At 36.4% G+C, this 27,188-nt stretch overlaps 1 protein-coding gene across 9 annotated transcripts in view; it reads left to right on the top strand.

The window, feature by feature from the left end:
- The window catches only part of Ccser1 (coiled-coil serine rich protein 1), a 1,140,231-nt gene that overhangs the window by 495,673 nt on the left and 617,370 nt on the right, over window positions 1-27,188 (top strand). For all 9 annotated transcript variants that reach the window (XM_052722111.1, XM_052722110.1, XM_052722112.1 and 6 more), the window contains one exon: window positions 16,863-16,946. In XM_052722111.1, coding sequence (XP_052578071.1) covers window positions 16,863-16,946 — 84 coding nt within the window. The remainder of the gene's footprint in view (window positions 1-16,862; window positions 16,947-27,188) is intronic.

The raw sequence follows: 27,188 nt of genomic DNA on the forward strand, positions 1-27,188 counted from the left end.
ATGATGCCAGACTCTAAAGCAGACAGCAGGATGTTACACTCCCTCCAAGAAAATATTTTCCTTTAACTCTGAAACATATTGGATTTTCTCTAGAAGACAGAGCTTAGTCATGTGACCCAGTCATGAGCACTGGAATCAAAGGAAAGATTCTAAATTTGATAAAAATGATACTGGGAGGAAAAACTACCCTTACCTTACATACAGGTGAATGAGAGCAGGATTTTGGATAGCATTTCTAATAGATTTTTTTCTGAATAATGTAATTTTATGAACTATATTTTCTACAAAATCTTAGTGCTGTAATTCAGCCTTATATATTGATGTTCTATAAACTCAAATGGACTTATAGACCATGGGACTGAATGGGTAGTCATCTCTTATTTGACTAAAAGGTGTTTTCCTTGATAAAATATACAATGAACTCTATTGTTTGTGCTATTTCTGAGGCTAAAACAGCATGGTATTTGGTGCACTCTTGTACTTCTTAGAAACATACCTTTATTTGACCATATAGTTCAGGCTTAAGCTATTACTGAAAATGACAAAACCTACCTCTTCTTTGTTTTCTAGAGCTGTTGTACCTGTATACAAAGTCTTATTTTTGCTTTTGAGACACTGTTTTTTATTTTAGCTGTTTTGATAACTTCTGTGGCTGCCTTGAGTGGATCACTTATCTTTTCTATTTCGAATTATTTGTGAAATAAACTAATAATGATTGTGATGTACCATATAAAAATCACATCATTTTGAAAAGAATGATGAAAATCAAAACCATGTGTTAAATTCCAGCTAGATTAATATAAAGTGTAAAAGGTTTCCATTACAAAATGTCCTCTGAAGTTGTCTTAGTACTATGGAAGGCAGCAGAGTCATTTCCTATAAAGCATTTCCTGAGTACTTAGGGAGGGGAGTGTTGATTATACAGCACATCTCCTGTGCTGTCCTCATTGAATTGTTAATTTGAATAGCACCAGGAGGCAGCTATTGGCATTGTTGATGGAATGTATTTGTGTATAAAATATTTTTCCTTGAAGGAATTTCTGTACCTATCCTGAGGAAATCAAAATCAGTTTAACTTCAAATGTCATCCTAACTTTTCAGCTAGCATATCAAGGGCATATTAGATAGGCAGATTACACACCCACTCATCCTTTTACTTGATTGTCATTGAAGTCTTCATCTGTGAACATTAGTGGATTACATGGTTTACAATGTACAAATTTAGCTTTCAGCTCTCATCGTGAAACAGCTTTTAGTAATAGAGACATATATCTATATCTATCTATGACACTATCTCTCTATCTATCTATCTATCTATCTATCTATCTATCTATCTATCTATATGAATGAATAAGAGTGATGAAGTTCTGGTGGGGACTTTCACATCAAGGCAAGGAAAGTGACTGTGATACTTTTAAGAATGCTTTCCAAATGCAAGTGTGAAGATCAAGGTAATGGCTTCTGGTATGAGTACTACAGATTAACAGCTTGAAAACCTAATTTCTGTTCTTGCAACAAGACTGAACAAATGGAGTATTAACCCTTACGGTTGAGACTATGAGAGACATGATGCTACAGAATAAATATCTATTGCAATCTGCAGTCACGAGACCACTCTAAAGTCATACCAGAAAGCACTTAACCTTGAGTAGAGCCACTAGAACCATAACTGGGACTTTGGACTTAGACCCTGAGCTTGCATGCGGCTAATGCTGATGAGTTGCTGCAGGCTGAGTAAAGACTATTTTGAGAGTTAGAAGCTTTTAAAAGTACATCATTGAGAAAGCTCAGCATTCTCATAAGCCTTACCTGTAGGAATTACAGGAATTCTCTTGGTGACACAGTCCCCTTTTAGAGGACTGCTTTGCAGCAGAAATGTCAATTCCTGTCATTTTAGGAGAAAGTAACCTTCTCAATTCCACCTCTGCCTGATCTTCCTCCTCCATTGTGAGGACAGGTAAAAATAAGTGTAGTAAATGGTATGTGCCAATTTAGTACACAAGGAGTCTAATGGGAAGAAGACAGACCCACTAAAAGGGTATGATTTAATCCCAAGATTATAGAATCACCACTCACAACTCTTTATTGCCCCACCAACAGGATCCTAGGTAAAAGAGTTACATGACACATACACTTAGAAATATGGAGGGAGGGAGGAAGAAAAGGAGAGAGGAAGAGAGAGACAGAGAGATGTTAAGATAAGTATCCAGAAGTAATATGTCTAGGACTCTAATGGAAAAAATTAAAAAAAATAAAAAAAAACAGAAAAAGAAAAATGCAAACTCAAAGAGAACCACAAAAAAATTGTTAGGAATTAATGACTGTCACTGAAGCTATGAATGCATTTAAAAGCTTATGAGCCAGATGGAGGGACTGATAAGAAAGGAATACTGTTGACTGAATGCAGAGCACAGGAACAGCACTGAGCTGCCATGCTGCTTAACTTCCGTCTCACACACGCCGCAGATCCTGGGTTACTCCCTGAAAAGAAGGTACAAATTTGGCATAGGGTTTCCCTGGGGGAAGGAATTAATAAAATATATTACTCAAGTGTTAATTTATAGATAGTTTCTCTGCAAGAAATTGCTGAAGTAAAGATTTGAAGGGTAGGTGGGAGAGCGTTTGGAACAGAAACCTGAAAAATTTTGAACTTTGTACAGTATGACAAGAAGAAAAATATCAACGAGTTTGAAGGGTAGAAACTCAAGAGTGAGAAATGCTTTAAGTATTCTTTGTAATGTGGGATCAAAAGCAGAGACTGAACTGAGGACTGAAAATAATTTTCTAATTAACACTGATGAAATTTCAATTAAGTGACTAGTCAGGAAACCAGCTTTCAGAGACAAGAAGATTAAACAATTATCTGTTATCAAATTGTTGTGCTAAATGGTAAATGAGGACATGGATCCTATAAATGTAGTTCATCTTTCAAGAAATTCATTAGGGGGACTAGAGAGAGAGAGCCCAAGTTTGTTTCCTATCACACATGGGGACATCTCGTAACCACATGTGACTCTAGCACCGGGGCTTCAGAGGCCCCCTTTTGCCTCCCTGGAAAGTTTCTTGCTTGTACACATAGACAAAAACATTTACACACACAATGTATTAAAGAAATGTGTCTCATCATTGAAATAAGGATCAGGAATGGAAGTTAGATTCACACATATCACAATTATGTGTTGTTGTTTTGTTGTTGTTGTTGTGACATTTGTTTAAAGAAAGATAAACACTAAATAATCTAAAAGATTCAGATAACTAAGTAGAAAATAATTAATCCGAAAGTTACTAGGATTTCAAGAGTGGTCTCCCTACACTATTATTCTGGCCATTGGTGAACAGGTTTTAATCCTGATCAAGATTTAATTGACCTAGATTTCACCAACAACTGCTTTCCTGAAAAATTCTTGGGAAGCCTGTCTTTTCTCCATCATCCCAGAAAACAGAAAAGGATTTTCCACAAGAGAACAGTCTATGACCTACTGTGATTACACTGTGCAAACATCACCCAAATTGTAAAATGCTCATTTTACAGACTTCTGTAATTGTTCCAGGAAGCATTGTTCATAAAGTGAGATTATGATGATGGGAATGGTGAGCTGCCATTTACATTTCCAGCTAGTTCTTGTAAAGCTGGGGATAGGGAGGAGACTGCAGTGCTGTGCAGCGTCTTCCAGATGGTCTAGTGATGTTCTCATCCCAACCCTTTGAAAGCACTCTATAGTACTCTTTGCGTGTGTGTGTGTGTGTGTGTGTGTGTGTGTGTGTGTGTGTGTGTGTGTGTGTTTACTTTTCTTTAACAGTTTGTGTTTTTCCCTGTACTAGGGTAGTGAACTGTTGCTTGAGTTTTCCTGACTGGCCCACAGTCAGGACAAATCTCTGACACCTGCCAGTCCCACAGCCACTCAAACCCGACCAAGTAAACACAGAGACTTATATTGGTTACAAACTGTATGGCCGTGGCAGGCTTCTTGCTAACTGTTCTTACAGCTTAAATTAATCCATTTTCATTAATCTATACCTTGCCACATGGCTCATGGCTTACCGGCATCTTTACATGCTGTTTCTCATCATGGCAGCTGGCAGTGTCTCTCTGACTCAGCCTTCCACTTCCCAGCTCTATTCTCCTCCTTGTCCCACCTATACCTCCTGCCTGGCCACAGGCCAATCAGTGATTTATTTATTGACCAATCAGCAACACATTTGACATACAGACCATCCCACAGCAGTGAACTTGGACCCCTGTGCATGCTAGATGAGTAGGACTGCAATATCCCAATCCTGCAGCCTACATGATTATTTAACTTTTGTGATGTCATAATCCTAAGATTTGCCTGACAATTTGATGCAAGTTGTCGCACAGCTGGAGGTAGTCAGAGAAGCAGGAGAAGCATGGAAGCCACGTCTAAATCTGTAGTGTGAACAGAGAGATATGTTATTTTCAAGATCATGTAACGCCATTAAAGTGCAAATCTCTCAAAATGGCATGTTCAAAGTCAAGACTTCATGAGTTATAAATATAGTTTCTGTTTTAAAGACAAATAACTTGACAGATGTATTCTATGCATTTTTGTAGATTTTCTTCTATCCTGGACAATAAAGGATGCTTTAATAGTTAGTGATCCCTTTAGAGTTCTTGGTGATCTTAAATTTAACCTGCAGCCTCTTTAAACCACAGATTTGTGTTTCTATGTAAGTTAATTATACAATATGTGCAGCACTTATATAGTAGATTGTGTATCTAGTGCAATACATTACATAAGCAATCATTCATAGTGTATCTACGTGATAGGCTGAAAAACCATACTTCTCAAATCCAATTACCAGCCATATTAAAAGATTTCTGATGTAAGAAGATTCAGATAATGACCACTTGAAGACATGGCTGTGCATGATGTCACTGCCTATTAGGGTCTCTGAAAGGAACAAAGCATGACCTTAACTCCCCCCCACACTTTGTAATTCTGGTTTTTGTTTTGTGTCTGTAGTCTGTATCTTTGGCTAGTTCTCACTGCCTTTGTGCAGTTTAGTGTGTGACTTCTCAGGCTGCTGGAAACCACTGTTTAAATTGAGTGACATTATCTGTAATTCCTGCAACAACACAGTGTTGAGCTTTCTACTGTTGCATCTTCCCCAAATTCTATAATTACAAAAAAGTCTTTAAAACACTGCTGAGGCATTGCATAGATTTGTACTCTTCATCAGGGGCATAATTCAGCATTCTACAGAACAGAGTACTATGTACATTTTAGGGTCTTATAAAATAGGGAATCTTGTCTGGCTTTTATTCTCCTTTATTGACAGATAAATTCAAAAAGGTATAGTTCTCACCCGCCTTTAAAACAAAAAATAACTAATGTATATGCATTACCAAGAAATGCTCAATGTTATTCACATTGCCTTTATGTCTGATGGTGATCTAAATGTCCAAGAGCCTTTGCTCTCTTGTTGCAGGAGGATGAGAGAGATGCCATGACCATGCAGCCAGGTTCCTGCTGGCATTTTGTTTTATGAAACTTAAAGATTCTTTTGATGATAGAACATAGCACACTGACACATCATCCGGGTAGATAAAACACAGAAATTGTTACAGCTCCAAAGAGCAAAGGCTGCCCCATGGGGACTAGCCAAGGTCACCCTGAGAAAGAGTAGCAATAGGCAGAAGCTGCAGGAAGCAGCCTGCCACAGCAGGCAAGGGTTAACTAGGGTTTCCTAGGAGACCTGTGATTGGGTAATATGAATAAAGGTGAGGTCTCTGAGGTTTCCCTGGCTGCCTAGTGTTTGGTCCTGAGCCAGGAGTAGGATGTGCTGGAGGGGTTTGCATGCTGGGAAGAGTCATATGTGAACGCTTTGCAAGTGAGGGACAGGTAAGGAAGCTGATATTTGTTAGACACTATACAGGGAAGCTCATTGGATTCCAAACACTGTCTCAATATGAGGTCCAGACAGCATTTGACAAAATGGAAAACAACTGTGCTGCATCCTCCTATGGTAGAAGGGAGATAAGCTCCATACTTTGATTATGTTTTCATCTTTCCAGAAAAGATTATAAGTTCATTGTACTATTCAATTTATTGCTAACTCCATGCTGTAGAAAAATAATATTCTCTTTCTTTAAAATGAGAAAGAAAACATAAAGATAGTTCAGTCAATACAAAACCACATCTCAACTCAAAACGAACAAGAGAAAGTTTGTCTGGGGGCTTGAGAGATGGTTCAGTGGTTATGAACACTTGGTCTTGCAGAGGACCCAGGTTTGATTCCCAGTACCTGAAGGGCAACTTACAAGCGCATCTGTAGCCTCTGTTCTGGGAGATCCATCAGGCATATAAATGGTATACCTACATGCATGCAGGCAAAGCATCACATGTAAAGTAAAATAAATATAGCTACAAACTTAACAAGTCTATTCTATAGCCAGATATGCATAATCATGGCCTGGTAATGTATGCAGATAGTTCCTGATACCATGTTTCACTGTCGAAGTGGTGATGTGAGATTTTATTAGTTATAGAACTAAGAAAGTCCTAAGTCAGGCATTTACTAAGTGCATTGGTGGGGATGTCAGGTGTGTTTTCACACAACTGGGAAGACTGAGACAGGACTCAGATGCTATCTGATAATAGTCTTAGCTTTTGGATTGACGGCAGCCAGTGCTTTGCAAAAGAACACATTGTAAGGGGGTGGGCAGTAAATGGCTTTCCAGGGGACTGAAAATAGTCTGAGATAAATTTGGCTTTGGTCAAAAGTACTTTAACCTTCTGTAATCTCAAAGTTTAATCACTTGACCTTGTACACAGGGCGTATTCATTCCTTCACATACCTATCTTCTGGTACAGTCAATTCACACTTGATAGCAGGTAGAAGCTTTTAGTATGGCGTTTTAATTTTTCCCCATTTAATCTTCATCATGGGAAGGGGCATTTAAATAGCTGTTTCCATGACTCAAAGTATAGAGTATTTTAATCCTCTTTGTTTAAAAAAAAATGTTAGTGTCAGACAATCTCAAAAATCTTGAGAGTATTTCTTGCCCCCCAAATTTCTACTGAACAATTTCAGGAGGGCAATATGAATAAATATGAGCCCTTTGTTAGTGATCTGTTGAGAAGTTTATCAATGTTGTGTTCATAGACTTGTCTTGGTATAGCTTTCAATTGATCTTGATGATACCTGGGCTTTAGAAGATCAGAAACTAACTTGGTGTGCCTAATAACTTGCTCTGTCTTCCTCAAACTTCATTAATATTTCTTCAGCCATAAAATACAGCCAACTTAAGATGTCTTTAGGAACTTCCAATATCAATTTTACCTTTAATTTTTTTCTTACAAAAATATTGACTGTAACAAGAATAGTAAAATTATTGAGTAACAATTTTGATATGAACCTTGATTTAGGTTAAAATATTCTGTCCACTTACCTTATAATTAGAAAAAAATGAATAACTATATTTTAAGTTATACAAGTTCATTTTCATTGTTTTTTGTATAAAGACCTAAGTCAAAATAAATATTGGCATAATTTAGGAATAATAAGTCTATATCTCATAAAACTACCTTAGTATTTTTTTCAATATATACTAAATAAAGCATAGAGCTGTAATAGGTTTGTTAAGGGTGATGGACAGAATTTCTGGTTCTTGATTTTGTGTTTTCATTGTATTTAGTATTTGCTGAAGTTGTTTTTTTTTCCTTCTTTATTGTTGTGCCTAAGCCTCCTTTATCCCAGGAATCTACTATTTTCTGAAATAGCTGGTTAAGAAAATATTATATTAAAAATGAGACTCTACATCAAGTGTTTAGGTATTTCAAAGCCTCCACACAAATAGAAGTTCCTGTGATCTTTTAAGAGATGTAAATAGCTAAGAATTCTTGGGTTATTTCTAAACGAACTTTTGTAGACCAAAAAAAAAAATCAGTGCCCAACATTCTTCTTCAGCTGTGGTATGTCCTGTCATACACACCACTGCTCAAAAAGCCTGTGCATGTTCTGGATTGATTTACATTAAAAAAGTAGATATTTCAAAAACACTCATTTTGAAAATGAAGTTACTGACAGTTTCAGTATCAAAATTAATAAATACTTTCTTTATATAGGTAAATTATATTACATTTTTCATTTTGTTTATAAAATTTACCATGATCATAATATCTTACAAACATTTGTTCAATTTAAATAAGTATTTTGAAAACCTGTGTGTGTGTGTGTGTGTGTGTGTGTAGCACGTGCCTTTAATCCCAGCGCTTGGGAGGCAGAGGCAGGCAGATCTGTAGCCTGGGCTACAGAGTGTGTTCCAGGATATGCTCCAAAGCTGTCTCGAAAAAAAAATTTAGAAAATATGACCTATTATATTTGGTAATATATTTGTTATTTAGATAAAATAATAAAAGACCATTCCTTGGGTGAACTGTCACCATTTTGCCTCTATAAACATAGCCTCTGCTACCAATCTTCCATTTCCATCCCTTGCTAGATGTGTGTGTGTGTGTGTGTGTGTGTGTGTGTGTGTGTGTGTGTGTGTATGTGTGTGTGTGTGTGTGTGTGTGTGTGTGTGTGTGTGTGTGTGTATCTTATCAAAATGTTTGGGAATGGACATGATCTTGATTCTGATATTTTTACATTTTGGTTGTTTGCATGTACAGAATGGGATATCTGTGGGATGGGACCCAAATTAAATGCAAAACACATTTCTATTTCATATGGCTTTGAGTACATGCCTAGGGTAGCTTTGTATGATAATGTGAATATAGCTGTGTTCTCAGTGCAAAGAGCAGATCAGATGTGGAATTTTCCCATTGTGGTATCAAAAAAAATTATATTTTGGAGCATTTAAGAATTCAGATTTTTAGGCTGTGTTCAACATATAATATGCCTGTTAAAATATTAAATATTGTGTCTTTTATTTTCATATTTCTATGAAAAACCACTCAAAGATAAAAAAAATCCCCATATATAAAACAACAGAATGCTAGGTCATCACTTCAATAGTGTATAGTGGCAATTACTCCTTTTTTAAATTCCCATGATCATATAGTGATTTCCATTACTAAAATGGACTGTAGACCAATTTTCATTATTTAAAATTAGTCAAGAGTCAAGTGCTGTTTTTGGCCCTATCTTCCATGTCTAAAAAGTCTTATTCCTGAAGACATAGGATGACTGCCCTTACCTCTTTCCTTTACTAGTGACCCCACTGAGGAAGTCCTTGTGTGACCCTACAGCAATGTTGACCCAAGAAGTCTGTGGGTGGGGAGAGCTGGGAGAAAGCCACGAATTTCTGCAGGTTCTTACATTTTCTAATCTCATGTTTGCTCTCCTCCCTGACATCTTTCTGATCTGTTTCCTTTTCTTTTTCACTTGCTTGCAACAGTCTCCCTTCATTGGCTCAACAAAATTGTCTGTCATTAGTTTATTTATTTGTTTTTTTAACCTTATTTTTACAATGAAGAAAACAGGCTTCTTTGCCGTAAAATGAAACTTGGAGAGAGGCCAGGAAGTTTATAAATAAATAGATCATGTTGACCGATGTATTATTCTTAACTCTTAGGTAACAATTATATTCAAATATTTACCAGAAGAAAAATCATGAGAGATTGTGGGAATTGCAAATTGTCAAATTTTGTTTGAATCTCTAATTTTAGCACCAGACCAATCTAAAGATGATTTAGAGTTTCTACTTGACCTTACTTTTTGGACACTTGTTTTTTGCTTATATTACTTTAAAAGTACTAAAAAGTAGTGGGGTTCTAATTACAGGCAAAATGTATAATATATGATTCTCAACTCAAAACTGAATTTAGGACACATTTTCCAAATTTCTGAGAATCTAGCTTTAAGTTTCATATTTTATGAAATAAAAGTATAGAGGTTAAGTAAATCAGGAAAGTGAAAACTTAAATCACACAATAATTTTGTTTTTAAAACTAACATCATGGATTCCTGTATAACCTGTATAACTGTGAATCATTACGCACAGTAACTCCAATGTGACTACTGAGAGCTTATCTGGATTCCTCTTGACTCTAACAAGGCTTGACTCTTAAAACTTAGTGGATAAATTGCAATTTTGTTTGTTCAAAATTTTATAATTTAACCATTTAGAGCAGTGGTTCTCAACTTTCCTAGTGTTGCAACCCTTTGATACAGTTCCTCATGTTGTGGTGACCACCAACCATAACATTATTTTTGTTGCTACTTCATAATTGTAATTTTGCTCCTATTAAGAATCAAAATGTAAATATGTTATATACCGGATATCTGACATGCAATCCCCAAAGAGGTTTTGACCCACAGATTTAGAACAGCTGATTTAGAGTGATGCACAGGACAAGTGTAGCTTGGGTTTTTCAAACAGAGATGAACTGGGGCTGTAGTCCCCTGAGGCTCTCTCTGGCTTGAGGTCTGATAACTCATGGTTGATGCAGGATCCTCTTTGGCAGCTCATTTACTGTCAGTGGAAAAGCTTCACTCTTCTCCACATATCTGATTGTTTCTTTCTACAACACGAGAGGAAGCATTCTAGGAGGTCGTCATGAAAACAGAAATACTTTTCTTGAGCTAGACCTGAACACTGTGCTACTGCCAGCATAGTCTATTGGGCAAGCAAGTCAATAAGATCTACTGAGATCCATGCATCATGAGACCAGACTCTAGAGTGACAGTGCAGGATAAAGGAAACTACACTCAATTCAATGCGAATGAATAAACCAAAAATATTAAGTCCTTTCATTCTATAGATCAGTATAGTTTCTAGCTTATGTTGTATAGCTCTTTCCTCTGATTTGAAACATTTTCTCTCATTAGAAAAAAAGCTCATAAAACAGAGTAAATCAAGATTACCAGTTTCAGGAAGCTCCTGAAGCTTACAAGATTCAATCACCCCTCAAAGGTATATGAACAGGTAATAATTGGTTGAAGCTGCCTGAATGTTAATAGAGATCCAGGGTGTGCTTGGGAGGGAGAGCTGGGGGGTGAGAGGAGGGAGGATGTGGGATCTGTGGGTGGTATGCAGAGTGAGTAGAAAATTTCTTAATAAAGAAAAAAATGAAAAAAAAAAAGAAAATTTAAAAAAAAAAGCCAAGCAAGCTCTGATTAGTCAGCAAATAACCATTCCTTTTCCTAATCAGAGACATGGTTGTTCAATGAAAGATGAATGAAATCAGATATATTTTCACTTAATAAAACAAAAGAGATTTCCAAGGATGCAGCTCTCATGACTAATCAACCATAAAGAAGCATTCTTTCTAATGATGCTGTTGTCTTTGAATTGAAGCTTGTTCATATGAGCAACCCCTCACCCATGTTTCTGTGAAAATCCCAACAACCTCAGCAATAGTTGATGGAATTGTTACTTCTGTCTGTTGTCAGTGCCCTAGGAAGGGTGAATAGACTTCTATGTATGTTTCCTAAGTTTTACTACAACTCAATATGTCATTTTGCTAAATATGCCCCATAATTTGCATTGATAGTAAGACTATTTACAGAACATTATTATTAGCCTTCATCTAAGAATGTAGGAGTTCTATTACACTGCTGTAATTTTGCACATTGGGCATATTTTAGAAATATTTATATGTATACATGCATATATGTGTCAATAGCAACAGCTAACAAACTGTTAGATAGCTAATATTCTTTGGCAAAGTCATTCAGATAGCGTACTCATGAAATTGTTTCATGGCATACAATGTTTTGTATATTTGATGTTTTAAATGGGTAACAGTGATAGATTTTTTTTTTTTTTATTTTGCAATACAATTCAGTTCTACATATCAGCCATGGATTCCCTTGTTCTCCCCCCCCCCCCCCCTCCTTCTCTCCAGCCTACCCCCCATTCTCACCTCCTCCAGGGCAAAGCCTCCCCCGAGGACTGAGATCAACCTGGTAGACTCAGTCCAGGCAGGTCTAGTCCCCTCCTCCCAGGCCAAGCCAAGCGATCTTGCATAGGCCCCAGGTTTCAAACAGCCGACTCATGCAATGAGCACAGGACCCAGTCCCACTGCCTGGATGCCTCCCAAACAGATCAAGCCAATCAACTGTCTCACCCATTCAGTGAATACTTGTGTGTTTTAAAGTTGTGAGGCTGTAAACACCTTTGAGAAATTACCACAGGAATAAAGTCTGAGACTTTTTAAAGAGAGCATGTTTTTGAAAAGGTTAAATTCTTTAAAGCAAAACAGAAACAAATCTACAATATTAAAACAATTAATCCACAAAATACTAATTAATTCCTAAAAACTACTGTTGATCATTAGTACCACCACAAAATTAAAATAGACACATGCTGAATCCCTGAAGACTTATTGAGCGCTGTAAGAGCTATGTTAAGTTGACTCTTTTAAACCATTTTCTCATTCAACATCTGGTGGGCTCCCACGTGAAGTCCAAGGTTACCACTAGATGGTCTGAAACAGTGACTAAACTCAGAGAGTGGTGCTGGGAAGTTTACCTCAGGCACTCTCCTCCACCCACTGACTGAACAAGAGCTAACTTGCTTTCCTCAGTAGAGAATTCCTGGTGTAGCCCAAGAGAGTTCAGAAGGTAGCTGTTTAACTAACAGGATTTATCAATGTGAAATATGTTTGTGCTTTTCCCTGCAGCCTTCATTTTCCCCCTTCTTATCATAAATCTTTACCCTCTTCTCTAGCAAATATTTAGCATGCTTAACTCCATCTCAGTATTTAGTTTCAGAAGAGAAAATTTGATAATATATTATTTTATGTATAATCTTAACTTCCTTTAGATATGATGGTATAGAAGTTTGAAATATGTAAGCAGTAATAATACAGAGTGTTTGACAACAGGTAGTTTCTAGCCTGGTGTGATTTTTGACACCCACTGTGATTTTCATGGAGTTAAAAGAAGTTAACTACTAGACACAGAAACACATAGCTATTTACATGATCAGGTATCAAGGATTTGACCCTAGACCTTGTTGTTTATAAAAAATCATGATTGTTGTTTTCCATGCCTCTTAAGTGTTGTTAATTTTCCCTTTGCAATGTGAAACAACTTGAGCATCCTGCTTCTGAGAGTACTATGTAGAATTAATTTTAAAATGAATGAGTATAAAATCAGCCTATGTGTGGGAAAACTAGAAGATCACATCTCTAGTTAACATGGCTATACAGGTCAGTTTTTCAGCTGGACACAACCTAGAGTCACTTTGGAAGAGGAAACCTCAATTGACAAATTGCCTCTAGCAGATTGGCTTGTGGGGATATCTATGGTGCATTTTGTTCATTAATGATGGATATGGAACGGCACAGCCACTGTGGGTAGTGTCTTACCTGGGCAGGTGGTCCTGGCCTATATAAGAAAGCAAACTGAAGAACCCATGGGGAACAAGCCATCAGGCATCATTCCTCCATGGATCTGTCTCAGTTCCTATATCCTGGTTTTTTGATCTGAACTCACCCCCTGTCTTCCTTTGCTAATAGACTGTAACCTGTAAACAGAAATAAACCTTTTCTTCCCCAAGTTGCTTTTGGTCAGGGTTTGTCACAGCAATAGGAAGGAAACTATAGCAGTAGTCATCGTAAAAAGCAAGGAGATATTAATAAATTAGAATTACACAGTATTTCTCACCATAGGAAAAATAAAGTGCAACCCAGAATAACCAAATCTTATTTCATCTTCTCCCTTAGATATTTTCTGGTCAGGTAAGATAGACATACAGACTAAGAGAAAATAGCTGTATTCTGAATGCATGTAATGCTCATTTACCATTTTTATAAGAAGGAAACATGAATTGAACATCCTCTATGTGTCAAATACTATGCCTGCTGATAATGACATGCTAAGGAACTGGTTTATATGTTGAAGCAGGGACGATAAAGAAAAGCCCAATGAGAGTGGGGAACAAGCTCACATTTGAAGTATCATATGAGATGATGTTTGGTTTAGATGCGATGGGGAGCCCTTCATCTAATAGTTCAGTCAAGCTAAGAAATAATTTTTAAGATTTGTCCTATACTAGTACATATTGTGGGGGACAGAGGTTTGATGGGTGGAAGGGAGTAAAATCCAACAATGTGTGTATTACATTTCAGCTTGGTTTGAAGAAACATTTTAAGGTGGCTGGAAATCAAAACCTTGGAGTCTTCTCAAATATGCAGATGACAACCAAGGACATAGTGTGCTGTGCTGGGGAGTTTGCTTTCTCCCTTAAAAAGAAAAGTAATACAGCAGAAACTTGCAAAAATATATACATATATGAAATTGATCTAAATGAAATCACCAAAAATAATGGAGAAGACAATCCCAACTGACCATCTCTTGTCACCAAACAAAGTTTCTAGTACTGGAACTGGGTTATATGTAATTGAGTGGTGGACCCACAGGAATTCCCAAAAAACCCAGACTGTTGCCAAGACTATAGGTTGCTCTTCACAGAATAACAGCAAGTCCGCATTGTGGAAGACAACACCTACACAGCTCATTAAACACAGAGTAGTTGAACTGGTGCCTCCAGTAGAGTTTTCAACCCTATGTTATAGCATCTTTGGTACAGGAAGACACTCTGCATGCTATCAAAAGAGAAATGTAAACACCAAGCCAGCCATAAACCCTTTATCTACAATGGTGTATTGCCTGCTAGATATGCTAGGGCAATGGTGGCACAAAGCTTGTGGGAGTAACCAACCATTAACTGATATGACTCAAAGCCCACTCCACAAGATGAAACCCATACCTGAAACTGTTTGGGTGACTAAGAACCTGAGGCTAGATAGCCCAAGTGCCTATGGTAAAACCAAATAATATGGATCTAAACAAAGAAAATAAAACAATGTAGTGATAAAATGACTCCTAATGATATTATGCTGTACTCAGAAATCAGTGCCACGTTCAGTCATCATCAGAGAAACTTCTTCCTGCAGCACACCATGAAAAAATGAGGGACCTTAGAATAATATTCAGCACTAAATGGGATGTCTACATTGAATCCCTCAGAGCTCAGAGAACCCCCTGGAATAGGAATCAGAAAGAGTGTTAAAGCCAGAGGGGGTGAAGGACAGCAAGAAAACAAGGCTGTATAAATCAACATGAGCAAAGTTCATATGAACTCACAGATATTGTAGCAGCATGCACAGGTCCTCTGCACTTTTATTACAGCTTCCAGTTTAGTATTTTCATGGGATTCCTGAATGTTTGAACCAGTGAGTCTCTGATGTTCATGCCTTCTTGTGGGCTCCTTTCGTTCTATTGGTTTGTCTTGTCCAACTTTGATGTGATAGATTTTGTTTTATCTTATATTTTATTTTGTTTTATTTTTTAAAATGAATGAGTGGATGAAAACCTAGCCACTAGGGTAAAGGTTAACAACTGAATTGTCATTTATGCTTGCTGGGAGAGGGAGCATCCAGTTTTCTCAAGTGGGCTAACACTGGGTAGATCAACCTTTCCAGGGCAGGCCTCATGTTCTGGAATAGTTGACCAACATATAGTGGACTCCACAACTTTTTTGTGTGTGCTTTCATTTGATGGTTTGTTTTGTTTGTTTCTTTTGGGGGTATTCTTTTATTTTGTTTTCTTGGGTTTGAGGGGTTCTGTTGTTCTATTTGGTTTTTATTTTTTTGTTGAGAAAGAATCTAAAGTTGTGTGGGTAAGAAGGTGGTAGAATTGGGAAGGACTTGGGAAATGGAATTATATAGAAAAGTACGATTAAAATATATTTACAATTAAAAACTTTTAAATAGTAAAATATAATAAAAAAGAAATATGCAAAAAACGGAAAAAGAAGATGACGGTTTGTTACAGTGAAAAATGATGCCATTCTCTCCTGCTCAAGAACCTTTCTCATAAATAAAGGAAGTGATAGATAAGGAAAATGAACTTAGAGAAATTTGCAGATGAATCAATATCTCCTATAGCTGACAAATGCATATTTGAGACAGTCAAGTCAGAAATATTAAGGAAGAATAAAGAATTAGTAGTAGTTTGGCTCAGTGAGTATATACTAAAAGCTTCAAAGAGTGTTCTGTCTGTTAAGAAATGGGGGATGATGAAGAGAGGTCTTGGAAAGAATGTGGAATGAATGATAAGTTGCATGTCCATAGACAGTGCTAAGATTCTGATCAGGTAGAAGCTCTATTCATGAGTAGAAGTTTAGAAAATTGGGAATTCTGTAAAGGGTGCTTGTATTGGAAAACTACCAACACAGAATTACAGAGGCCATGGATATGGATGTAGAAGCTGAATGTGCTATCACATTGAGAATGTCAAAGCTGCAGTGAATCCTAGTGAAAGGGACTAGTGAAGTATCCTAGGCACATCACTGATAAAGAGAGTATAGCATGACCTCGGATTAAGAATTAATACTTGGCTGGGCATGGTGGCACATGCCTTTAATCCCAGCACTTTGGAGGCAGAGGTAGGCAGATCTCTGTGAGTTCCAGGACAGCAAGGGCTATTACACAGAGAGACCTTGTCTCAAAACAAAATATCCCCCCCAAAAGAGAATTAACATCTAATTACACAAGGGAACAAAAGTATGTCTTGTAGAGTATAATTAATTTTATTACATTGGTTATATACACCCAAAAGTGATGAAAGAATTAAGAACGATACACATTTCTTCTTAGTACCATGATGTGGACAAGTAAGCACCAAAAAGAAAAAAATTTTCTATAAAAAAATCATATATATGGAGAAATACACATGATGTGTAAAGCATAGTAATGTTTTAGATACATATTCTTTTGTTTGGTTTTCCAACTTTGAAGTATTGTAAGAAATGTCACATCATAGAGAAATCTGAGTTTCATTAGTTACATACAATTATTTCCATGTATAAAGATGACTTTTTTTTTGTCAAGAGCAAAGTGAGAGGGCTAAGTCTATTCTGCTTTCTCTTTGATGTTTTGTAGGATATAACAAAAGATGAATGCTCAATGCTGAAGCTGCAGCTGAAAGACAGGGATGAGCTCATTGCTCACCTTCAAGCAGAGCTGGTAAGTGATTGGCTGCCGCAGCTGCTTACTTTTCAGGACTGTCTGGTATAAACCTTTATCTATTGACACTGATAGTATTATTTATACGTTTGATGAATGATTTAAGATAGGACCATCAATTTTATCAACTTTAATAATGAAAACTGTAGTCCTTTGACAACAGGAAGAAAAGAAATGGTGTTTTACATGTATAGCAATTTACATATTACTAGAAAATGGTGCAATCCAAAGGCTAAGGCCACATTATGCTGTGTGGTTTCTGTGTGTGTATGCTGTGTGATTTCCCTCCATATTGAAATGCCTAGAGAGAAACATTATAATATGAAGGAATGTACTTATTACTCTTGCAAAACAAACAGATTTTACTTTCATTTCATGATAACCAAATGAAGCTTTTTGTCAATACATGATGAAATTTCCAATTAATATACAACTCTCACAAAATATAAGTGAGTGAAGTTATCATGATGGAATATAAGGAATTAAATATTTCAAACATAATACAACATTTTCTATGCAGAACTGTTATTTTCTATATGTTTCAATTTATATACATTATGAATAGCAGTTTAAAATGAATATCAGTACTCTAGAAATAAATATCATAGAATTATTAAGTAAGAATTAAAAGGAGAGTGCTAATTCATTAAGAGTTCTTAAGATATCATCAAAATAAATACAACACAGTAGAAAACCCCCTGACATATTATTAGTGTCACAAAATAAATCTTAGTTAAAAATACTATAAAATGATTTGACAGTTGATTATATCAATCCTGTTGTGTTATATAACTATAAAGAAGAAATCAGTGACATAACTGAGTTTGCAGACCAACAAGCTTCTGAGGACTACTGACATAATAGTTTGATGTCAAATCCATAGCACATTTTATGGAGTCTAAACAGCTGGCAGTAGTTTTACTGAAACTTTACCCTTATTTAGACTAGGGTTTGACAGTCCCAAGCATGTCAGTATGGCTTTACAAGCCTCCAACCTACTACATTAAAATAGAATAGCATTCACAGACAAGAGGAGCATTTCCTATACTATAAGGAACAGCCCATTATAGAAGAATCAGCAGCATATCAATATTACAGATAGCATCTACTACATAATGGAAACACTGTATATTTAATATATTCCTCCCGGTCAGTGGTTCTCAAAGTTCCCAATGCTGTAACCCTTTAATATAGTTCCTCATGTTGTGGTGACCCCAACCATAAAATTATTTTGTTGCTACTTCATGACTGTGATTTTGCTACTGTTATGAATCATAATGTAAATATCCAATATGCAACCCCTATTGGAGTCATGACCCACAGGTTGAGAACTACTGCTCTAGGTCTATATTGTAACCAAGCTTTGTTTATAAGCCATAGAAAAATATCTTTGCATTTAAATCAAAGGACATAATATCATAATAAATATCAAGTACAGATACCTATTACCAAATGGAATAAACAATCTTAAATAACAGAGTATCTGTTCATTCACTTTGCCAGGCAGTGCTTATTTTCAATAATTAACTCAGAAAATATTATTCATTTTTCTTCTGACCATCAGTTTGATCAAATTTAAAACATAAAATGTAAAAGTAACAGACTTTCTTTGTTGGGTGAAATGAGAACGAAAGAAAATGCTTCCAGAGCCCATGTTACAGCTATAATTACAATAATTCAGTTTTCTTCTCTAGAAAAAAGGCTTGGGTTTCCTGTCATCCTAAAATGACATACTCCTGGGCTTTTAAAATTTCCTTTTCTTTAAACTTGAGTTGTCCAAATTGGCTACTTAGCCCTGAAATTTTCCAAAGTAATAATCAAGGCACCATTGCAATGTCTGGGCTGCACAGTCGAATGTTCTAACAAAAGAGAGGTGTTCCCTTTTGCAGTGAAGTTTGTCTTGATAAAGAGGACTTTAAGCAGGAAAGTGTGATGAATTGAGGAAAAAGAAATGTTAAAAAGACAAACAAAACTAGATCCGAGGAATGCATGGGGTACACAAGTGCATAGGACTCTCCAAAATGCTGCCGTTTGTGGAAAATATGGACCAATGTGGTCCTGATGCTGAGAATAAGCAACTGTTTTTGTTTCAATTTTGTATATGTTTGTTTGAGACATGGCTTCACTCTGTAACCCACCATGGTTTAGAACTCACTGTATATCCATGCTCACCTTGAACTCGTGCAATTCTCATGCTTTAGTCTCCCACGAACAGGAACTACAGGTGTTAGTGACTACAACAGCCTAGTTTGTGGCAATTTGACAAAACGAAATTTAAGTTCAGAAACTAGTTTAGCTGCTATTTATTACTATATAGACAAACAATATAGAATAATTTATAAGTTATTGCCATTGGTGCTTGATTTCTTGACCATTGATATTATTATAAGAAATTTGTCTACTTATATATTGCAGAACAAATTTATAAGGAAATATTCCAATAAAAACATAGGTTAAGAAAGCTTTTTCTTGTGTAACCATGTGTATTTAACTGAACACTGACATTCGGACATTTCATTCCTGTAACAAATACCTAAGAGTGAAAACAAATATAGGAAAAGATTTTGGCGCATGTTTTCTGTGTTCTCAGTCTATGGTCAGTTGGCTTCATTGCCTTAAGCCTATAACAGGGCAAAACGTCATGGATGAAGGAAAGATACAACATTCAATATTACTTTCCCAGGGGCTCTCTTCCTCCATATCAGTCCACCACTCATATTTCTGCAACCTCAGATACTCTTTTCCAATTTTGAACACATCAATTGATTACATCATTCATCAGATCACAGTCATCATGATGTAATCCTTCTCAGAAATATTTTCAAATACACCTAGTCATGTACTTAACTAACCTCCCAGGTATCTCCCAATCTAATACTATCAACAATCAGGATTGATTGTCACACTCACCCTGATAGTTTCACCTGTTGTGAGGGGTTAATCAGTGGTCAGCTAGGGTTGGTAGAGAGAGAAAATTGTAAATTCTCTTTTCCAGCAATCTTGCCAACAGCCATCTTTGCAACATTTTCTCAACAGTATCATTTTCATGCTACTATGACTGGTTATTCTGTATGCTATAAGCTTTCAACAGAATCTTCCACCTCCCCAGTCTATGTCAGGGGCAGTCTCCATGCATTACTAGATGTCTGATGTATCTTAAAGTTTTGAGCATTTGAGCAAAATTACTTTAGAGGTACCATATTACTTTTCAGTCCATCAGTGAAATTCTGTAAGATTAAGTATATGCATCCAGATACCGAGTGAGCTAGAATCCTACAAGAGAGATAGCCTGTCCTTATATATGTTGTAGTTAAGTGCGAGAAAGCTAATTTCTCATAGTCCTGTCTGGTAGGGAGTCTGAGATTAGAGTACCAGCATGGGTTGGTGCCAGTGAGGACTCTCCCTGGTTGATGGATGGCTAACTTCTCACTGCATACACAGGAAGGAGGATAGCAAGCTCTGTGGTCACTCCATCTAATCAATCTGAGGGCCCCACCCTATGATGTCATCTAATTACAGCCACCTTCCAGGGTTCTGTCTTCCAAGGGGACTTATTGTGTGAGTGGCGGAGGGCACAGTTCAGACCAGAGCACCTAGGTTGTGCTCCTGCTTATTTATTGTTATCAAACAGCATTGCATCCAGTAAGTTCTACTAGATATTTCAAGAAGTATCTTCATTTTTCTTCTCCGTGATTTCAGAATTATTACCATAATTGTACAGTCCTTGCTTGCTGAGTTGGTAGACTTTATAAAACATGAAGATGCTACAAAATTCAAAATAATCATTTGATTTTACATTATACATTCGTACTGTTTGAGAAAAGTATCAAATTCATTAACTGGATTCCTAATGTGAATATATTTTCTATCCAAATTTTCAATATATCCCTCTCTGCGTAAAAAGGGAGGCAATAAGCAATTAGTCCTCTCAGGAACAATTTCAAGGAGTCTGATATTAGCGCCTATGAAATTTTCATGCATTACTTACTTTTATGAGCTTTATTGGTTTTTGACAGATAAAAGTAATGATTTACACTGTTTTATGATGTCCAAGGGAACTTTAAATGGTAAAATATCAGCTTTTACTGAGGTTATATACATCATAGGGCAACTAATTGGAAGGAAATAAAAGGAGTTACACACTATGGCCCCTGGTGTTAGAGCAGAAAGGAACTGGCAGGCAGTGGAAGCATCTATTCCCAGCTGTTTCACCCCACAGCAGAGCCATCGCGCTCTGCCAGAAGCACATCAAAGGGCAAAGGGCAAGGCTGTTATTGCAGTCAGGCCTCTTACATACAGTGCTTTTTGTTGACCATGAGGATAAGTGGCTTACAAGAGGAAGGTTTTGTTTCTATATCTCTCTGTCTCTTTCCTTCTGGCCATCTTGTCCTTTCCCTTCTGTCTGTACCATCTTATATCCATCTCTACCCTCTCTCTCTGCAAAGGCCATTTGAACATACCCGGGGAAGTTAGTTGTTTGCAGGCCAGGAATGGACACTTGTGAAAGCCCGACTCTGCTAGCTAGTGGTCTCAGATCACAAGGTTCAGAACCGCGGGTGACTAAGACACTGCTTTAAAGGCACCCAGACTGCGCTGTTTTTGTCATGGGAGCCTGAGCAAACTCATACAGTCTGACTCAAGATTTTTTTTTCTAATCCTGGTCCATTTAGATTGATTCATATTTTCCCATGGTTTACCTAGGTCATTTTATCATTTTTCTTCTGAAATGCTGAACAGTATTCAGAAATTGTATTCAACCCATTCAAGTTTTCCTTCAAGTTATGTATTTTCCAGATAGAAATCTTGTTTTCATAGTTTGCCTCCTTAATCTGTTCTTCAAATATGTTTGTTTTCTATCAATGTTAAGTTTTCATTCTTGACATATTTCTTTTAGCAGTGTCCCTAGCCACCAATTTGGTCTTCAATCATAACTATATGCTAATGGTCTAATGATTATTCAAATTTCAAAACCATGTTTTAAACATAGAGGAAACATTAAGCCATTAACTATATGTAGTTAAATATTTTTTATTCATTTGGGTGCTGTTTTGTTGTTATTTTCTACAAAGACATCTGTCGTGTACGAAGTCCTTATGTTTTACTTGTTTGTTCCTAGGGTCATTAGTGTTTTGGGATACACATTTGCTTGTCTGTCTGCTTGTGTGTGAGATATAGCCTTATACAGCCCGGGGTTGTCAGACATTTGTTATGCAGCCTCAGTTGGACTTGGATTCATGATTTTTCTGACTTTGTTTTCCACATGCTGGGATCATAGAAAGCACTACTGTACTCTGTACCTGTCTTCATGAGGAGTCTGGGTGAGTTGTTTGGTCACTACAGTTAATTTCAGAAGAGAACCAAGTACTGAGCTTGCCCATTTCTCCAACACTGATGAGTGCCTGAACTCTCCCACATGGAATTCAATCCTAGCCTTTACCACAGTGCTCTTTCACCTCAGAAATGGTTAGTGTGACCTCAGGAAGGGGTGATGGAGAGGAACTGTATTAAGTATACAACCTTCTTTTGAGAGTATTTTTCCTGTATTTTCTGATGAGCACAAACACAAATGAACCCCTTCCTCAATCAAACTGATACAACAGGAGGGCCAATGGCCTCATGTGAGCCTGAAGGTTTAAACTGAGCTTTATCAACTTCACTTTGGGTCTGAATCCCATGGGAAAGCAACTGAGGAATTACTTTCCTCTATCTTTCTGGGTAGACATTTGCTTGAAGAGAAGGATATGGCAATACAGAGCTCCAAAGGATCTGAATCTGTATTCCTAGATGCTCCAAATTACCTATGTTACTGGAATTTTAGGTACTTCTCTCTTTCGTGTATGTGTGTGTGTGTGTGTGTGTGTGTGTGTGTGTGTGTGTGTGCGCACACGTGTGTGTGTATGTGTATACATATATATATATATATATACATATATATAACTGTATTGTTTAGTTTGTTTGAGATGCTGTAAAATATCATAGCTTTATTAATTCATAAAGAATAGAAATTTGCTTTTCACCATCCCAGACTGAAAAACCCAAGATCAAGGTGCCAGCTAGGGTGGCCTTGACATCTCTGCCTTCAAAATAGCTCCTTAAACTCTGTCCTTCTGTAAGAGAGAATGTACAGCCTTATAGGAAGAATCAGCAAAGTATGAACCTATCCCTCATTCCCTCTGAGTTAGCATTGATCCATTCTGAAACCTGATGTTTCCTATTGTGCCTTTCTTTCAATAATTGTTGCCTTGAACATTCAAGCCTCATCCCCATGAATACTGGGAGACAAATTTAGACCATAGAACATAATAGTTAAAGTACAGAAAATAATCATTAGCAGTGATCTGATAGACAAACCTGTATATTTATATCCATACAACATATAGGGTTGCATATACTTACATAGTTAACAATATTTATAAAACTGTGAAGAGGGTGGTATAGATTTTTAGACTTATAATTATATAATGAATAAAACCATTTATGTTTCAAAAATCTGAAAAATGGCTAGTATTTATATTTGTATGATGAGAATTTTCAGTTCTGAATTGCATAGTTTGGTAGCTTGCATTTTGCTCTTTTGTGTTTATTTGTTTGCTTGCTTGTTTGTTTTGTGAGAAGGGTCTTGTTTCTGGCAGCACTCAAATTTGTCATCCTCTGCAGTAATCTGTGCTTGGTGGCATTCTTTACTATCCTTGGTTCAGTGTCTCATTTTATGACAAAATCTATTACTTTTATCATCAGAAAAACAACCAGATACTTATGTTTGGAAAATAAACTAAGAATTTAGGAGAATTTAGTGGGTTTTGTTCCTGTTGTCTGTAAGGAGTGGGGGCAATAAAAACATCAGAGAGGAATTTTGGAGTTTCAGACACCTTGCTAACTGAACAATAAGCATCCAATTTTATTGATTTTTATATTGCTATTCTATGTGATATTTTACTTAATGAAATGCTACAAAATAAAGTTAAACAGCATACAGAAAGAATGACTGCTGAGGACTATTATGAGTCATTTGAGAAGGAGAAACTGAGCAGGAGGTGAAGCACAGCCAGGAGACTCTGTGACAAGTGTTCTGCATCATGGGGACTGAGGAGGTTCTAGGCAGCTGACAGTATATAACAGTATATAGCAGAGCCAATGAATGCTAGAAAGGTTTTTTTTATAGTGAGTAATATTCAAATATATTTAAGTATAAAGATTTACTTTTTTGTGGGGTAGATGTACTGTTGAATATGTTAGAAAGATAACTCTCCAATCGAGCACTTAGATTTTAAGATCTTACTCATTTACTTATTAAGATACTTAATCAATACAATATGAATTATAACCAAAATCCTAAATACAATAACTGAATATATTCGTCCTCATCAGAATCAATTATAATAGAATGAGCTATTTATATGCTTATATAAATTTAATTTTATTAAACTGACTGTTATAAAATATAATTTTTTTTCTTACCTGTGTAAAATTTTAGTCTCTTTCTCATATATTTAGTGAAGGCCATGTTGAAGAATAGCATGCAATTTTATTTTTTATTCCTAATATGAAATTGAGGGCCACTGCAAACATTATCTTCATGGGCTATGGTAAATCTGCAAGATTTGTCATGAACATTGGTGGTGAAATGTAGCCTTGTGTTTTAGGGGGTGGATATATTCTATTAGATACCCATTAGTCATGTAGGTGGCTGCAGAAGTCTCATAAATGATTTCAGATTGGGGGTGAAAAGTATGTTTCATATGATATAAAAACTGAAATAAACTGTATCTGCCATTCACCTATAGGCTCATTCAAAACATTTTAAGTAAACTGATTTTATCTACTTACAGACAAAATTAATCTTTCAACTCTGGAGACTAGAACTGAAATGTCCTAATTTGTGTTGATCTGCCATACTATACACTAGGGTTTTTACTAGTAATTTGGACATGTAATATTTATACTTGGTAAAATATCAAATGAATATGTATAGATGATTTTAAAAGGAAAAACGAATTGTGAAAGTATCTCAAGATTCTGAATTTTCACATGCTCTTTCGTAAAGGTGTTTCCCTCTAGATGGTTTTCTTCATCTTTCTGATTGCACTACAAGTGTTAAGTAAAGCTTCTCTGCTGCTTTTTCTTTGCATTCACTTTCAATTATAAGGAAAATGCATGTGACCCATTCTGTATTCATTACATTTCTTGTCCTGTAACCAACAACTGACCACAAGCAGCTTAAGAGATGAGGGATTTGTTTTGGATTATGATTCAGGGATAAGTTCCATCATGTGGAGAGGGCATGGTGAGATGCGGGGGAAGGAGGGTGGTGCTACCTGGTACCCTGACTGGGATAAGAGAAAGAAGCTCAGTGCCCATGCTCAGCTCCCGTTCTTCCCCCATTTTATTCAGCTTGAGACCCTCAGACCATGGGACAATGATGCCTACATTCAGAATTGATCTTCATCTTCAGCTTTACCCTTAAGAAATGTCTGGGGCTGTTTCTTCTAGTCAAGCTGATAATGCATAGACTAACCATCATAACCACCAAATAAGAAGTTCATTATTCTAGGCATAAATAAAGAGTTTGTGCTTATTAACATTACACATCTATACTGTCTGAGAGTAGTGAAAAATATCAATTTCTAAGTCAGCTACCACATATTTCAGGGGAGAGCAAGCATCAAGAGATTATACTGATTGTGCAATATGGAAATAATAATATAATTGCCTGAAAGTAATCTATATTTACTATTTCTGCCAACTAGGATTCTAAACACATCACTGCTAAGATTCCTCCAAAAGCATCTGGGTGTATATATGTGTGCTTGTGTGTGTGAGAGAGATAGAGATAGAAAGATAGAAAGATAGATAGATAGATAGATAGATAGATAGATAGATAGATAGATGATAGATAGATAGATAGATAGATAGATAGATAGATAGATAGATAGATAGAAAGAAAGAAAGAAAAGGCAGATAGGAAGACTTCCACTTACAGAGATGAGACACACAAATTTTATATTTCCCTTGTAGCTGATAAATTTGTAACTGTGCAGAACATACATAGCTTCAATATAGTTTATAACTAGGGTGATGCTAAGAAAGGCAATATGGGCTATAGATTCAAAAATTAGCAATGAAGATATGGAACTTGACTTAATGAATTCCATCATTTAGTTGAACTGTTTGGGGTACTTGTTTAAATTTAAGAATTAAGTCAGTGACACAGGTCAGTGGGTAACAGGATCTATTGCTAAGCCTAACTACCTGACCTGATCTCCCAAATTCCCATAATCAAAAGAGAGAACAAGTTGTCCTCTGAACTACACACACACAGCCACACTGCAGTGTTTAGCAGGTTTACAAACATGTGCACACAAAGAAATAAATGTGCCAAAATGTAAAAAATTAAAGTAACAGCCTGTGAAAGTTAAGTGCACATGTTTTAGGTGATGCTTGTAAATTTTTAAAACATTTGTTTGTTTGTTTTACATCCTAACCACAGTTTCCCGTCCCTCCTTTACCCCTAATCCCTCCTCAACTTCCCTCTACCCCTTCCCCATCAATTCCTCCTCCTTTTCTATTCAGACAGAGGCAGCCTCCCATGATCTTTACAAAACATGGTATATCAAGTTGAAGTAAGCCTAGGTGCTTAGAAATTTTAACTCATACATTAAATATCCCACTGTATTTGAATATCTCTAAAACTAGCTTTTGGTTCTTAGTGGTAATGCTCTCACAAAAACCACATATTCTGCACATCACAGAGAGGCCTGAGTAGCTCCCAGTAACTCTTGTGTTTTCAAAAATGATATGTTTATTAAAATGTCCTATTTTCAAACTTATATTTACAAAGTTCAATAAAAGTGTTAGTTGGCTGAGTTTCTCTTCTGGCCTTTGCTAATATTCATTCAGTATAATGCACATTATTTAATCATAAGTTTTTCTTACAGGAAGGAGCATATTAAAATGCTCTTCCAGGTATCCAACACAGTAGTTCACTGAGTTGAACATTTTTTTTCATCTGGTAAAAATCAACTCTAGAAAGTCTAGTCATATAAAAGAAGCTAGAAAAAGAATCCCTTGTGTTATTAAGCTTTCTTCTTCTCACTCAAAAAAAATCATTAAAATGATTTTCTCACTTTAATGCAAACAACCAACAGTCACTTCTCAACACCTTGCAATGCCATTCACTGCAGGCAGGCCAAGGTTGAGGGTGATTTGTCAACACTTGAGTAGCAATGCATGGGGTGCGTAGGA

The sequence above is a fragment of the Peromyscus californicus genome, unplaced genomic scaffold (assembly GCF_007827085.1).
Source record: "Peromyscus californicus insignis strain IS unplaced genomic scaffold, ASM782708v3 Scaffold_6__1_contigs__length_162567912, whole genome shotgun sequence".
NCBI lineage: Eukaryota > Metazoa > Chordata > Mammalia > Rodentia > Cricetidae > Peromyscus > Peromyscus californicus.